Genomic DNA, 13746 nt, shown 5'->3' on the forward strand with positions numbered 1-13746 from the left:
TAAAAGCAATGTCAATACTTTGTTCCCGTTTTTGCTCTCCCATCTAGCCACCACAGAAGACATGGGATGTTTTTTCAGAAATCTAGTGAAACAAAGTTATCCATCAACTCATACAGCTATTCATCAGAAAACTTCTCCCTTACAAGAGGATTTCATTGGAGTTCAGCACAACATTTGTATTCACCAACAAAAATTTTAAGCCAAAACACGTTTGCACATCTCACTTAATTTAGCACACTACATTTCACTAAGATAAATGCTCAGTTTCAGTCTGGGAGAATTCTTACAGTAAAGAACTGATTTTCTTCAGTGCTTTGCAAATACTCAACACAATATAAGCTACATACCAGAGCAGCCCAAGTAAAGATTATTTAAGCCTCTTTATCCCCAGGATATTCTTCAGGCTGTACATGATTCAAGTGGTACTTGTAAAAGTTTTGTGAACAGATGAATGGGATTTCAAAAAGCACCATAGTCCCAGCAGCTCAGGACAGGTAAGGAAACAACTTCTGCCTTGAGCAAGAAATTATCTGAAGAGAAGACTTACTTGGAGCTGCTGAAGCTAAAACTCACCTGCCAGCTCAATGAGCAAAGGCACAGACACAGCTCAGCGGAAGGAATGTCACCTTTTCGGTCCACGTGAGCAATAGGAGGAAGAGGACAACTGTATTTGTACACTAGCACCAAAACCAAGAACTTCTCTCAGTTGGCAGCAGAAAGAATACACTTTGGACAGATGAAACTCATAAAGAATTATGGCCCTGCAATATTTCATGAATATATTGGACTGAGCATTTTGTTTCCTCCGACGGAGTAAGAAGAAGTGGTTTGGCCTTGGTTTGATTACCATCTCTGACATGTATATAAATGCTTAAACGATAAAATCCCAAGTTTCACCAGTCTCAGCATTGTTCAAACTCCATAGGATAGAGGGATGACCAAGGCAATGAGAAATCCAAAGAGGTTCTCTGCTTAACAGAATTTGTCCCTGCAGCTTCATTTAGGGCTTCGCACAACACAATTCATTCCTTTCAAATAGATTAAAAAGAAAAAAAAAAAAAAAAAAAAAAAAAAAAAAAAAAAAAAAATCAAAAAATGCTCCTGGAACAAAGCAAGACCACAAAAGTTACCTTCGGTTTACTGCCAGCTTACTCCCTATCTTCGCAGGAATCAGCCTCAGAGATCCTGCTCTTGCAATTGCCAGCAAAGTGCTGCCCTGCAGCCCTGGACACGATTCAGAGGAGCACGATGCAAACAACAGAAGGTCACCGTTTCCATGTGTCACCTACCTGCCAAACCACCATGACATTTCAATGCTCTCGCATTCAGAAATACAGTCACCAACTGCTATTAAGCTAATTTCTTACAGCAGCATTCCACATCCCCACATCCGTGCCTAAAAAGGCATTTCCTTATGCTGTGCTCCTTCGTGTAACAAAACACAACAAGGAAACCACGCTGCTCATGCCTGTGGCAGGCTTCTAGAAATGAGCAAGTGCTACATGTTACCCCTTAGGAAAAGACAGAGAACTGGTACAGAAACACAACAGGTCCCTTATTGCGCACTGCTTTCTGTGCATTGCTTGACACCGAGGCACCTGGCACACACTTGGATGTTCTACCACTCTGCACTGCTGACTTTGTATCCGCTGGTTAATGCGTAACTGGAAAAAAACGTCACCCTCTTCACACAGGTCAGGAAGCTGTTGTTTGTGATGCAGTTTCACTATCACTTTGAATGCTGGATGAGTAATAGCAGACTCAGCACAGCCGTGTAAATTCCCAGTGTGTTTCAACCCGGAGATACAACCGAGGAATCGAAGAGGCACTCCTAGGTCTGAACTTCTGCATGTAAATGCAGTCCCATCTCACAGAGGCCTTTCAAGCTGTAATTATAAATAAATGAGCTAATGAACCTGCAGATGTCCCAGCCGGTGCTCTGGCATTGCCACCTATCCCCACACAGAGCCCCCAACCTCAGGGACACCAGAACACCCATCTGAATGCAGGGATTCTCCTAACTTTGTAAGTGAAGCAACTTGCAACCAACTTGAGTCACATCCGGCAACAAGTGCTTCCAATTAATGATTCTTAATTGCTCCCAGAGTACTACGTTCCCACACCCATGCTGAAGAGTGTTCCTCACTGCTGTCCCACATGTGAAACCATGTGCAGCTCTAACAACCCTATGGCTTCAGTAACACAGCTGTGCCATACCACCTGAATTCTCCAAAAATTAACTTCCCCCCACATACATACCCCTGCATACCCTGTCTGTCTGAGCAATGCTTCTCAATACCACTGCCAGACACGGTGGCACTGTGTGTATATAAGAGCCCCAGGAAAGCCCAGCCCACTCCCTGCTGCAGAGTGCAGATACATGCAGGGACTCCTTGCAGCCTGGCATGCCACACGAACACACTACATACAGAGGAAGAAATACATAAGGGCGTATCCTTCCCACAGCAGAATTCATTCCTCATGGTGCTTTAGGATGAACTCTGCTGAGAATGGGAGAATCCCACCCAAGGATTTTTCCCAGAGACATTTTGGCATTTCTAAAGACCAAAAAACAACCACTGGAAAAACTGCCAACAATTTGAGCCATATACCATAATAAGAATTAATAAATAATGGGAGAGCAGCTTTTAGGAGTGCAGCTCTGTTCCCCAAAGCTTTATGCCCATTGCAGCCACCTGAACACACTGCCCATTTCTCCTGGTGTCACACTGCTCCATGGGCACTCAGCTGCTCCACGCCAGGGATGCTGACAATTTCACACTGTAACTCCACGTGCAGCAGAACACACAATATTTGATTGAATCATAACATACCTTTCTCACTGACGAGAGCAGTCTCGCTACAGAAGATGTAACCTAGGTAAATTAGCCCCACTTTATTTCCTTGTTACAACGAGGCAATGAGACACTTCTCGATGTCCTTACTCTTTCAGTTCTTCACTTCTCCAACAACAGCAGAACCCTATTCCAGCAGCTCCTTAGCAAGTGTGGATGGAGCACCTAGCACAGGCTTAAGTTCCCTGGGTGAGCTCAGGGAGACAGCAAATACAGCCAGGCAGACTAAAGAATGGAGCTTGAGGACATTCAGCGAGCTTGTCACTTAAAGGTGACTCCCAGCTACTTTTACATAGACTCAGATTGCCCCAATGCCACATCCCCACTGGCACCTGCAAACAGAATCATAGAATCATTAAGGTTGGCAATGCCCACCATCACCGTGCTCACAACAATGTCCCTCAATGCATGTTCTCTGGACACCCCCAGGAATGATGCCTCCACCACCTGGGTAAAGTGAGAGATGACACACATCCTTCTGTGTATCTCTCCACCACATCCAGAATAACATTAAAAAAAAAAAAAAAAAGAGGAATCCTCTTCAATTAACAGCTTCCCCATAAACCCTGCAGCGCTCTGGCCATCTTCCTCACACAGCACTTCTGCATCCTCCATCCACCTCTGTGATTTGGCTGTGTTAAATTGCACATGAATTACCCAGACGTCGTTCCACCCGCACAAAAATAATTTAGCTCAGGAAAAGTATTTCAAGATTATAATCAGTCTCACGTTTGTCTACTCAACAATATAAATCTGAAGTAGGCAGCTTTATCTCAGTGAGATATTTTGTCTCACTTAGCACCTCTGTGTGTTACAGGCAATCCATCATCACTCAGAGATCCCAAAGAGCACTCTGCTTCGGGAAACACGTCCAAACATTTACTCCTTGTTTATCCCTAAACAGAACCCAAAATCGGCTTGTTTTACTGCCACTGGATTTAAAGACAACCAACCAGACAAGATCCTAAAGCTGGAGTTTCTGCAGCTTCCGGACACACTCAGACATTAAGCTGCAGATAGGTTTTTTTTGGTAGTTTGCACCTCCGCACAGCAAGTGACATAAAGCATACGCTGTGCTTGCTTAAATATGGCACATCTCAGCTCTCAGCAAATTGCTGCAAAGTGTGGGTTTCGGGACGTACAGCCGTCAGAAAGCTAAAATCAATTCAAAAATCAGAAGGCTTCTGCAGCACACAGCCACACGTGCTCCTGTCAGCCCTACAGCACAGGCTGCTCCACAACCCCAGGGCAGCCCCTTGAGCCAGGCAACGCTCTTCTCACAGCCACCCACCTGCTTTCAGGATCTGTGCTTCCAGTCCATACCCTCCTTCCCATGCTCTTCCAGCAGGGCTTAGAGCTACAAAATAAGCTGGGTCCCACACATACCCCTCTGCTGTGAGCAGCAATGCCTTATGGCCGAGCCACTCAGCATCACACCACTTCCAACGCTAAGCTGACGGTGATTTGTTAGCATCCCAATTAGTGCTCTGCTACAAAGAACACGCTTCTAATTAGCAGCTGGCTTATGGGAAGAAAGACACCAAGGGTTTGGCCGTACTTCCAGATGTAACTAGGAGTTTAAATGGATTCGTGGCTGACAGGAAGGAAATCAAAGTATCTAGCACATGGAACCTCCAAGAGGAACTTGCACACATGGAACACGGGCACTGTCACCTTACTTCTGTAATCCTGACATCTGCTTACAGTACGAATGCGATTTTCAATATTCATAGTCTGCTTTTTTTTTTTTTTTTTTTTTTTTTTTTTTAAGTGTCTTCAGTTAAGATGAGGCAGCAAATAACAGCAGTGTGCCCTCACCTGTCTGAAATATGCATGCTGTGTAAAAGCTCCTAAGCCTTTCTGCAAGATCACCTCCCTCTGAAATGCCCAGATTTCTCCTTCTGCCTTGGGAGGAGGGCAGTGCAAAGAGATGAAAAGCACAGCCGCAGGACGCAGCCACATCTATAGTGCATGTGAATCTGATTTCAGGTCAGAGCTGTGTTACGAAACTCCGGCGCACCTTGCAAGTGACCTACATTGTGGAACTGAAACCCACTAACCTACAGAACCACCTGAAAGCCCACAAAATAGGTCAGTGGGTTTCCTGGTAGGAAGGTTCACACAGACACAAAGGCCTGCATGTAAAGGAGAACACAGAGCACGTCCTCTGCCCAGCTAACACAGGAGCACGCTGCCAAGTCTACTTCTCACCATGCTGCCGTATTTGTGTACAGGCAACTACTTTGATTCTCACCAATGGAAGGCACTGCCTGGCCTTCCAAGTGTAGAAGCAAGGAGAAGAAGAGCAGCACTGCAGCAAGAGAACACCAACAGCAAAGCTGTGCAATTCCCACTCCTAAAGGGGAGTGGACACCTGATTCATAGCCTGCAGCCAACTAGCCTGGAGTTATGGCAGAGGCATCCAAGCACAAAAGCTGGAGCGAGCCAACCAAAATAACTCATCTAGCCCTCAGCACATTGCCTGACACCTTTCATCCCTCAGGGGCTGTGGGTCACACGCATTGTTTGCACAGATCTAATAATTCAGCCCCAATAGAGCTCCACAGCTCCAAGGGTTGCTGGGAACATTAACACGCAGCACAGGACAGTAAGTCAAGATCTTGCACGAGTCAAAGGTGTCTACAGAGAACTGCTCTTTGTATCCACCACTTCCTCAGAGCGACCCTGTACAAAAGCTTTTCTATTTAGACAAGGCTCCGTGTGCTTGATGAAGCCACACCAGGGCACAAAACCCACACACCGAACTTGCAGACATACAGCCCTTCCACGGGCAGCTGACAGGAGTGTGAAACAATCCTCTCAGTATAAGGCAGGCATGCAGGCAGTCACCCTGCATTCTTCTGCCTACAAGCCATCCATGCTGACCTACAGAGAAGGAGCCCAATGTCCCAGGGAGCCCAGCAGTAACAGAGTTGCGTGCTCTCTCCTCCTACATGCACATGCATGCTTTGACTTGGATTCCTGTCTCCAAAAAAAGCAGCCTACAGAGGAAGGAGAAAATAAATAATACCCACACTGGTGTTATCAGTGACAGATTAACATGCTCAGTGCTGCAGTTTATCAATCAGACCTTTACGCCATCACCAGCAGAAATTAGGGGTAGATCTTTAAACCCCCCAGTATGCCATCATTTAACCCAAAAAGGCATTCTGCATGAACGCTATAATACACTTCATCCACATTAAACACTTTACTACACTGTTAAATATGCTTTTTTCCTTCCCTAATACAAAAGCATCACAATAGATACAGTTAAAATTCCTCACTAGGATCTTGAGGAGCAAAAGTGGTAGAAGAAAAGTGAGCCTCAGAAGCTAACACAGAGCCTATGGCATTTGTCACCTACCACACTTCAGGGACCCAAATTTGAAGACCATAGCTGAGTGCTATCCCAAGACGTTACACATTAATAGAGGATCCTCCCTGAGTGGAATGAACCCAGAGGTGTTGAAGCCCAGGAGAAAAATCTGGGATCAGGGTAACCAGATCATTAATGCCAGATAATGCCAAACAAAGAGCAAATCAGGACATGGCTCTCACTCCTTCCCAGCTGCCAAAGCACAGGAGCCTGATCCTGTGCCAGTTTTGTGCTTGCACCAGGATGACAGATAATAGATGATCTGCAGCTGAAGAGCTTCATCCGCCCAGACAGAGCCTAACAGACCAATTCTAGGCTGGTTAAAACAGCAGCTGAATGTGTACCAGTAACAGTTTATAACTGATGCTGGCTGATGCACTTGAAGTGCAACAACGTAAGTCACGAAGTCAAGCGGTGTATCACCAAACCACAGCCTGAGAACTCAGGTCTTGCTGTGAACAATCAGCATTTTCTGCTTGTAAAATGCTAGATTCGCAGAAGGCTCCTCCTATTTTTAGCTCCCACACCACAGAGGGTTTGCCAAACCTAGTAAAAGTGCTCTTCAACTACACATTCAGAAAGTAACAGCCAATCAGTTTCAGACAGTGCTGGTAAACAAGATACAAGAAAACTGGGGTCTGAAGAACTCCTTGCACGTGGACAAACATTTACCAAACACGTACTGTGAATTCCAGCAACTGAAGTGACTGAGGCAGAACTATGCTGATCTCACTCCCTACCAGCAGTCAGCTCCTGAGGGGACACGTCCCCAGGCCCACAAGGTGCAGGGACATCCTGGGCTCTGGGCTCACACAGACCCCATTGGCTGCCACTGAATTTCAGCCACCAGCTGGACAAGCAGAGATGATTTCACTACAGTCCTAAACAGCCAGGAGGCAAAGTTAATATTCTAGAGCAGAAGCACCGAGTTCCCCTCCCCAACAGCTTTTTTCCAGGAGAGGCAGATACTCATTGAGAATAACCCACTTAAAAGGCCAGACATGATGACAAAATAAAGCCCACCCTAATGTGGGTGAAAGATATTTAACATTAAAGGACTGAATGAAAACCACTTTGTTTCTAACCTACACCACAGCTACACAGCAGCAAGCATTTTTAAAAGAGCAGCCCTGCTAATAGGTGGCAAATCAGCAGGGCATGTATCAGTCCTGCAGAGGCTGGGATCAGAAGCGATTCCTCATTCCAGGAATAGCAGGGCTATCTGATGTCTATTCTGGTCAGCCCAGCCAGGGTACAGAGCAGGAGAGCACTCAGCAGTGGGGCACAGCAGTGGCTCATGTCCTGCAAGGTGTGAGCACAGTACTGCGGCACGCAAAGCAAGCTCCTGGAGAAGTGACAGGGGACGAAGGCCAGCATCCAGACACTTGTTCCACAGAGGACAAAATTCATTTTAAAGCTGGACTGAATAGGCTCGACTTGGCCTCCCAAAAACAAGGATGGCTGAAGAATGAAAATCCAATGATGTAAACTCTTTGAGTGCTCCACAATGAAATGTACGTTATCCCCAAACCATGTGCTTTGGGTATACACAGATACTAGCAACAGGCATGCAGGAACACTTACTACTAAACGCATGCCTTCCAGAGGACACAGAGACTGCAACTTGTCTGACTTCCAATTTATTAAAAAAAAAAAAAAGAGACAAGACTTTTTAATAGAAAGCCATCTAATCACTGCTTGCGCATCTTCAGGTGATATTTTCAGAGCATTTCTCTATAATCAAGGCACACTTACAATAAGGGACACAAAGTTCAGATAGTGAAAGCGCTTATCTTAAAGTTAGACAAATAGGAACATCAGAGAAGCCATCACCTCTGCTGCTGCTATGTTTACCAAAAGAAAACTTCAGAAAACAGTAACTTTCTCTGTGAAATACAGGGACATCCTACTCCACAGCACAGCCTTAAAGTCACACCTGGAGAAGAGGCAGCTCCAAGAAGTGCAGAGGAACACGACATACCTGAACCTACAGAGAAAGAACGGGGGAGTGAGAATGTGGTGATGCCTCACACAGGGACATACAGCTCCCCTTAACAGGGAATACAAGGCCAAACACAGCCTAACGTTCTCAGGAAATCCAAAGTAAACTTTCTTTCCACGTCGAAGAGGGAATGGGTATTGGAAGGGAATGTGTGTTAGTGGAGCAGAGCTCCCAGCAGCAGCTTAATTCCATCCCTCTGCGTTCTGGAGCAGACAGCCTCCAGCAGAGCAGCCACCCGAGCAGCACAGCACACACGTGGGAGCGGTGACAGCAGCAGCTCCTGAGCCACTGCACCAATGCAGAAACCTCCAGGAAAGAAAATGATTGCAAAGCCCAGCAAGCACGTTGCCATTACTCATTCCCAAGCCAGCCAATTAAATTGTCACCTCACTGAACTGGATGCTGCGGCACTGAACACAGCTTGCATCTTCGCTGCTGTCCTCACAGAAGGAACACTTCAGAAAAAGTCAGTGTGCTCCACGCTCAACATACTTGCCACAGCAACGTTTAACCATAGAAAGCGAGAACAGAGTTGGGGAAAGTGAGTCAGTGACAACCTATATCAAAATATAATCCTCAAGTAAATACTACAGGTTTAGAATAATGTTTGCACAACTGCTCTGCATTTTCTTACTGTAACTAAAGCTCCTTTTCTGAGATCCTATGGAAAGGAGATAGCTGGAGCTGAGAAGGTCCAACTCGTCAAGGCTGCCAGCCCCTCTCTCACACACCACAGCAATCAGATCAAGCCTGAGAACACAGACACGGTAAGAATTAGCTAACATCTAGCTAGTTCTCAGGTAGGAGAATATTTGTCAGCCAAAATTCTACAGCAAAGAACTGATTCTATGGGGGAGGAACAGGTCGTATCAGATCTTCATAGAAATGCTGGGCATCCTGTAATTTCCCAGTAAGATCTGATGAAAACAAGTTGCCTCATCACATTTATGATGCTCTTCTTTCACTTGGGTTTTTTAGAAAGTGCATTTGGTAAGTTTCTGATAAATGTTATCAAAGTGAGCCTTCACGATGCAAGGCAGTTTCAGATGGGGATAAGTATCACCAACTTGTCAAATTACAACTCAGAAGTCAAGCTCATCATGTTTCAGGTAATAAATTATCAATCACAACTCACAAGGTTTCCTTACATCAGTCATTCATTTAAAAAATCCTGACGAATTTCCCAGCCATCGACTTGTTCATCACACACAGTAACAGTCAAAGCAGAACCACAACAAAGTGCTCTGACCCCCACCCTTCCCACCATACAACTGAATGTTGTTAGTGAACTTGGTATTTATTCATAAATGACATAAATATGCAAGAAGGCATGATGGTCCATTGAGTATTTAAAAGACTTTCTCAAATTCTACAAACAAAAGCAACTTAGAAAGTGGCAAAAATGAATAGAAAGCTGATGAATTAAATGAATTAAAATTAGAAGCCATTCATAAGTGCTTATAAAAAAAAAGCGAAACAGACACAGCATTGCAGACCCGTGGATCACATCTGCAAGCAAAGCTGTAGTTGTTAACGTGAACCATGAATCGCTTTCCCTCTGAAGAGCCCTTTAGAAGACAAAACCTTCTTACTACCTCAACAAACCTTTTGAAATTTCTCATTTAAAAGGGAGAAAAAAATTACAGCTCCTGCTCTCCAAACGAGCATCAGTATGGTGGCCAAATGACAATGGCCCGGTATGATACCAGCCACGCTCCATGTGGGCTCCTACATCTCATTACGACTCCCCTCCTGCAAACACTCTGCACATGCTCCACGTTATGCTGAGAGCGCTCTCAGTGACTGCAGGGCTCCACGCTGTGCTGGAGCAGCACAGTTTGTACCAGAAGCTGCAGGACCAACGTGTTTTACCTGCATCAAGGTGAAGCCAAGAGAAGAGAAACCCACAGCACTCAAGCATGCTTTGAAGGTTCAGCTGCATGACAAAACAAGATTGAACAAAGCTAGAGAAGAATCAGATCTATGCATGTACAGAGTGCCGCTGTCCCGAGAGCTGGACTGCATTCAACGACATGAAGCAACTTTTAAGTTCAGCATCTCAGTATATTTTTGTAAGAAGTAGGGCTACCTGTAATCAGTTCACAGTGAATATCAGACTGTAACTTAGAGAGCTTCAGTGGCCCAAAAGCATGCTCCCATTAAAAACACTGCCACCTCCCAGTGCTTAAAGCACAGGCAAACAACAACCAACAACGCCGTGAGTTCCTTTGTCGATCCCATCAAGACACCCAACTCACAAGAACAGCCTGCCTCTGGCAGCACCACAACACACTGCTTCATCCTAAGAAGGAGAAGGATGATGCTTCCCACAAGGCACATCTAACAGACCACTGCCTTGACGGAGAGAGCAGTAACGTGAACCAAATATGGGACATGCACATTCAGGAAAAGGAAATCAGGAGACAACACTGTACAACAAAGCAGAAGAAGAGCACCACGTGGCTGTTTCAGCACCAACTGGTCCTTCTGGAACAAACTTTTTGAACCAACTAACAGAAGAGTACAATCTGGGGGGTTTGGGAGTTAAATTAACCACTCCATGTCAGCTTCACAACTGCACAAAGTTACTGGGCAGAAGGCAGTCAGAGAGCTGACAGTTCAAGCACTCCAAAAGAAACTCCATCCCCACAACAGCCACTCCCTTCCAGGTGACAACAGGCAGAGATCAACACCTCAGGGTGGGAGCTGTGCCCTGGTGACATCTCCAGACCCAGCTGCTGCCCTCCTCAACTCCTGGTTATTGTCACTCCAGCACAACACACAGGTACATCTTCCCCAAAAGCCATCTGTTCTAAAACACCATCTGAGCGCTCCTGGCTGCCTGCAGAGCTTTAAGAGCTCTTTCTCAAAACAGCAACAGAAAAGCAGAGAACAAAAAGATTCAGGTCGCTGCCACAGCCACGGAACACGCTTCCTGGGGCTAATTAAGCGCTTGAAAGAGAATTTTTAAAAACCACACTATTTCAAATGGGGACAGCTGAAGCACATGGTGGGGGGTTGCACACAACTGGGATCAGGGAGCAGCAAAACCAACCATCGCTCTGTGTGATGAAACACAACCGGAGAGGTGCAGCATACCTGGTCGAGGTGCCTTTCCGGACATCACAGATGCTGCATTTGAAGGCTTCAGCGCTGTTCCTGAAGGTGCACACACTACAATCCCAAAAGCCTTCGTCGGCCGCAGGTTTGGCTTGCCTCTTCGGCCTGGAGGAGGGAGGGAGAAGCGTTGTGTGTGTGTGTGTGTGTGTGTGTGTGTGTGTGTGTATGCGTGCGTTTGGGGAGGAGGAGAAAAGCAGCGGGAGGAGGAGAGAGAGAGGAGGAGGAGAGAAAGAAAACACACACATTAGAAACCATATTACAGAGCCCTGAAAACCCAGCGCTTTCTCCGCTCGCCCCGCCGCTCCCCAGCGCGGCCCGAGCCCGGTGCCGCGGTTCCGCTCCGCTCCGCTCCCCGGGATGGCCGCCCCGCGCTGCCCCGGCCCCGCCGGGAGGGCCGCCCCGAGCCCCGGGGCGGGGGCAGCGGCGAGCGGGGGCCGTCTCCCCCTCGCCCTCCTTTTTCGGAGGGGCGGCGTGGCGGAGAGTTGGAAGGCCGGGAGGCGTGTTCGGCGCCCGCCCGCCGCCTCCACCTTGTTAAATCTCCCTTTGTCTGGGAGAAGTGAGTGTGCGGGGCGGGAGTGCGTGTGCGAGCCGAGCCGCCATGGCTGCTGCTCTCACACCAGATCAGCCCGGCACCGGCGGGGAGAGCCGCGCACACTTCTCCTCCTTCTCCTCCTCCTCCTCCTCCCCCCGCTCCGCGCTCCCTCCATCTTAGCCGCCTCCCGCCCGAGTCCCGCACCTGGCGCCGAGGCGAGGCGAGGCCGGGCCGCCCCTCCCGCACTCCCTCCCTCCATCTTAGGGCGCCCCTCCGCCGCCGCTCCCCCCCGCCCCACGCGCCCGCAGCGCGGGGCCTACAGCCGCCATCCCCGCACACGGCGGCGCCGGGCCGGGCTCCCTCCCTTCCTCCCTTCCTCCCTCCCCGCGCTCCCTCCATCTTAGGCGCCGCTCCCCGCCCGCCCCCGCGCCCCCCAGCTCACCTGGTCGGGCTCTTCTTGTCGCCCATGACCATGGATCGGGGCCGCCCCTGCCCTGCGCACAAAGAAAGCCGCGAGGGAGGAGGGCGGGCGAAGGGGAGGGGGGAGAGAGGGGGACGGGGCTGCCTCCGGCCGGCGGGCTCCGGCTGCCGCTCACCCCCGCGCCGCCGCCGCTCCTGCCGCTGCCAGGCTCCGCTCCAGACTAGCAGCGCAGCGCAGCCCGGCGCCCTCCCTCCTCCTCCGCCTCCTCCTCCTCCTCCTCCCCGCGCCGCTCCGGCGGGCGGAGCTCTCCGCCGCGCCGCGGCCAATGGTGGCGGCCCCGCCGCCGGCCCTGAGCGGGGAGCGCCCCCCGCGCCGCGGCCGCCCCGCCGGGTTCCCCCCGCCCTCCCGGCCCCGCGGCTCAGCCTGCCCCGCTGGAGCCCCCCGGCGCTCTCCGCCCGCCGCCCCCTCGGAGCGTGCCGCGGGAGGAGGGATGGGTTTCTTGCGTGCGGAGGCGACCCCTTCCCTTCCCCCTCGCGGGGCTCCTGCGGGAGGGGCGGCCCCGGAGGCCCTGCTCGCCTCGCGGAGCTGCGGGGGGCGGCGGTCGGGCAGAGGAGCTGCGGTGCCCGCTCCGAGCGCGGGGGGAGCCCCGCCGCTTCGCGAGCGCTTCACGAAGTGCCCTCGCGAGTTGGCTTTTCTGCTCGGATCGAGCCGCCAGCCCTGCGCAGAGATGGCTCTGAGTTAAAGTCTTCTGTCAGCGCGCCCGTAAAGCGACATCCTCGCGGACCCGGTGCCGATCCATAGACGCGCTCCAACTGAAGCAAAACTCCTGAGGTGGCAATGAGTGGCGCTGCCCAAAGCAGCTCCGAGCCCCCGGCTCGCTATGGTGGTCGGGCTGCACTCCTCCACGAGCAGTAGGTTTCATCCCACCCCAGTGCCCACCGAGTCCCCCCTCCCTACGTAATGGCTGCATGGAGCCCTTCCTTGCCAGTTCTCGAGCAGTACAGCAAGAAGCAGACATACTCCGAGGGCAGAGCTAAGGTTGTGTAATTATCACAAGTAGGAAGTGTCATTTTCCCGCTGCATCTGCTGTTTTCCAAACATCTTTGCTCTTTTAGATGATAGCATCAATGTTTGCTGCGGGGACGTGTGTGGGAACAGGCGCCCGGCGGTGTGTGTGGGGCACGGCGGCCTTTGTGTGATTGCTGCCAGGGCTTCCACCACGACGCTGTTACGGACAACAGCAACATGTTTGGGGACAACATCAGCAAAGGAGAGCACATAGAGGCAGAAAGTGCCTGAAACTTTGGCTTGGGAGCAGCCCAACTCCATTGGCAGCCTCAGCCATTTGCCATCCCTCTGCGTTAGACAAAGTGGCGCAACAAAATGGCACTTTCTCTGTGGTACCGACAGTGCTCAGATGCTCTTCTGAGAGCCCTC

At 49.6% G+C, this 13746-nt stretch overlaps 1 protein-coding gene across 1 annotated transcript in view; it reads right to left on the reverse strand.

Annotated features, from left to right (window-relative positions):
- The window catches only part of RYBP (RING1 and YY1 binding protein), a gene marked incomplete at both ends in the record, with an annotated part of 30697 nt that extends 18335 nt beyond the window's left edge, over positions 1-12362 (reverse strand). Inside the window, 2 exons of the mRNA XM_079540138.1 lie at positions 11336-11461; positions 12331-12362. Coding sequence (XP_079396264.1) covers positions 11336-11461; positions 12331-12362 — 158 coding nt within the window. The remainder of the gene's footprint in view (positions 1-11335; positions 11462-12330) is intronic.
- Between the last annotated feature and the right edge of the window lie 1384 nt (positions 12363-13746).

Source organism: Tetrao urogallus, assembly GCF_951394365.1.
Source record: "Tetrao urogallus genome assembly, chromosome: 10".
In the NCBI taxonomy this organism is placed as follows: domain Eukaryota; kingdom Metazoa; phylum Chordata; class Aves; order Galliformes; family Phasianidae; genus Tetrao; species Tetrao urogallus.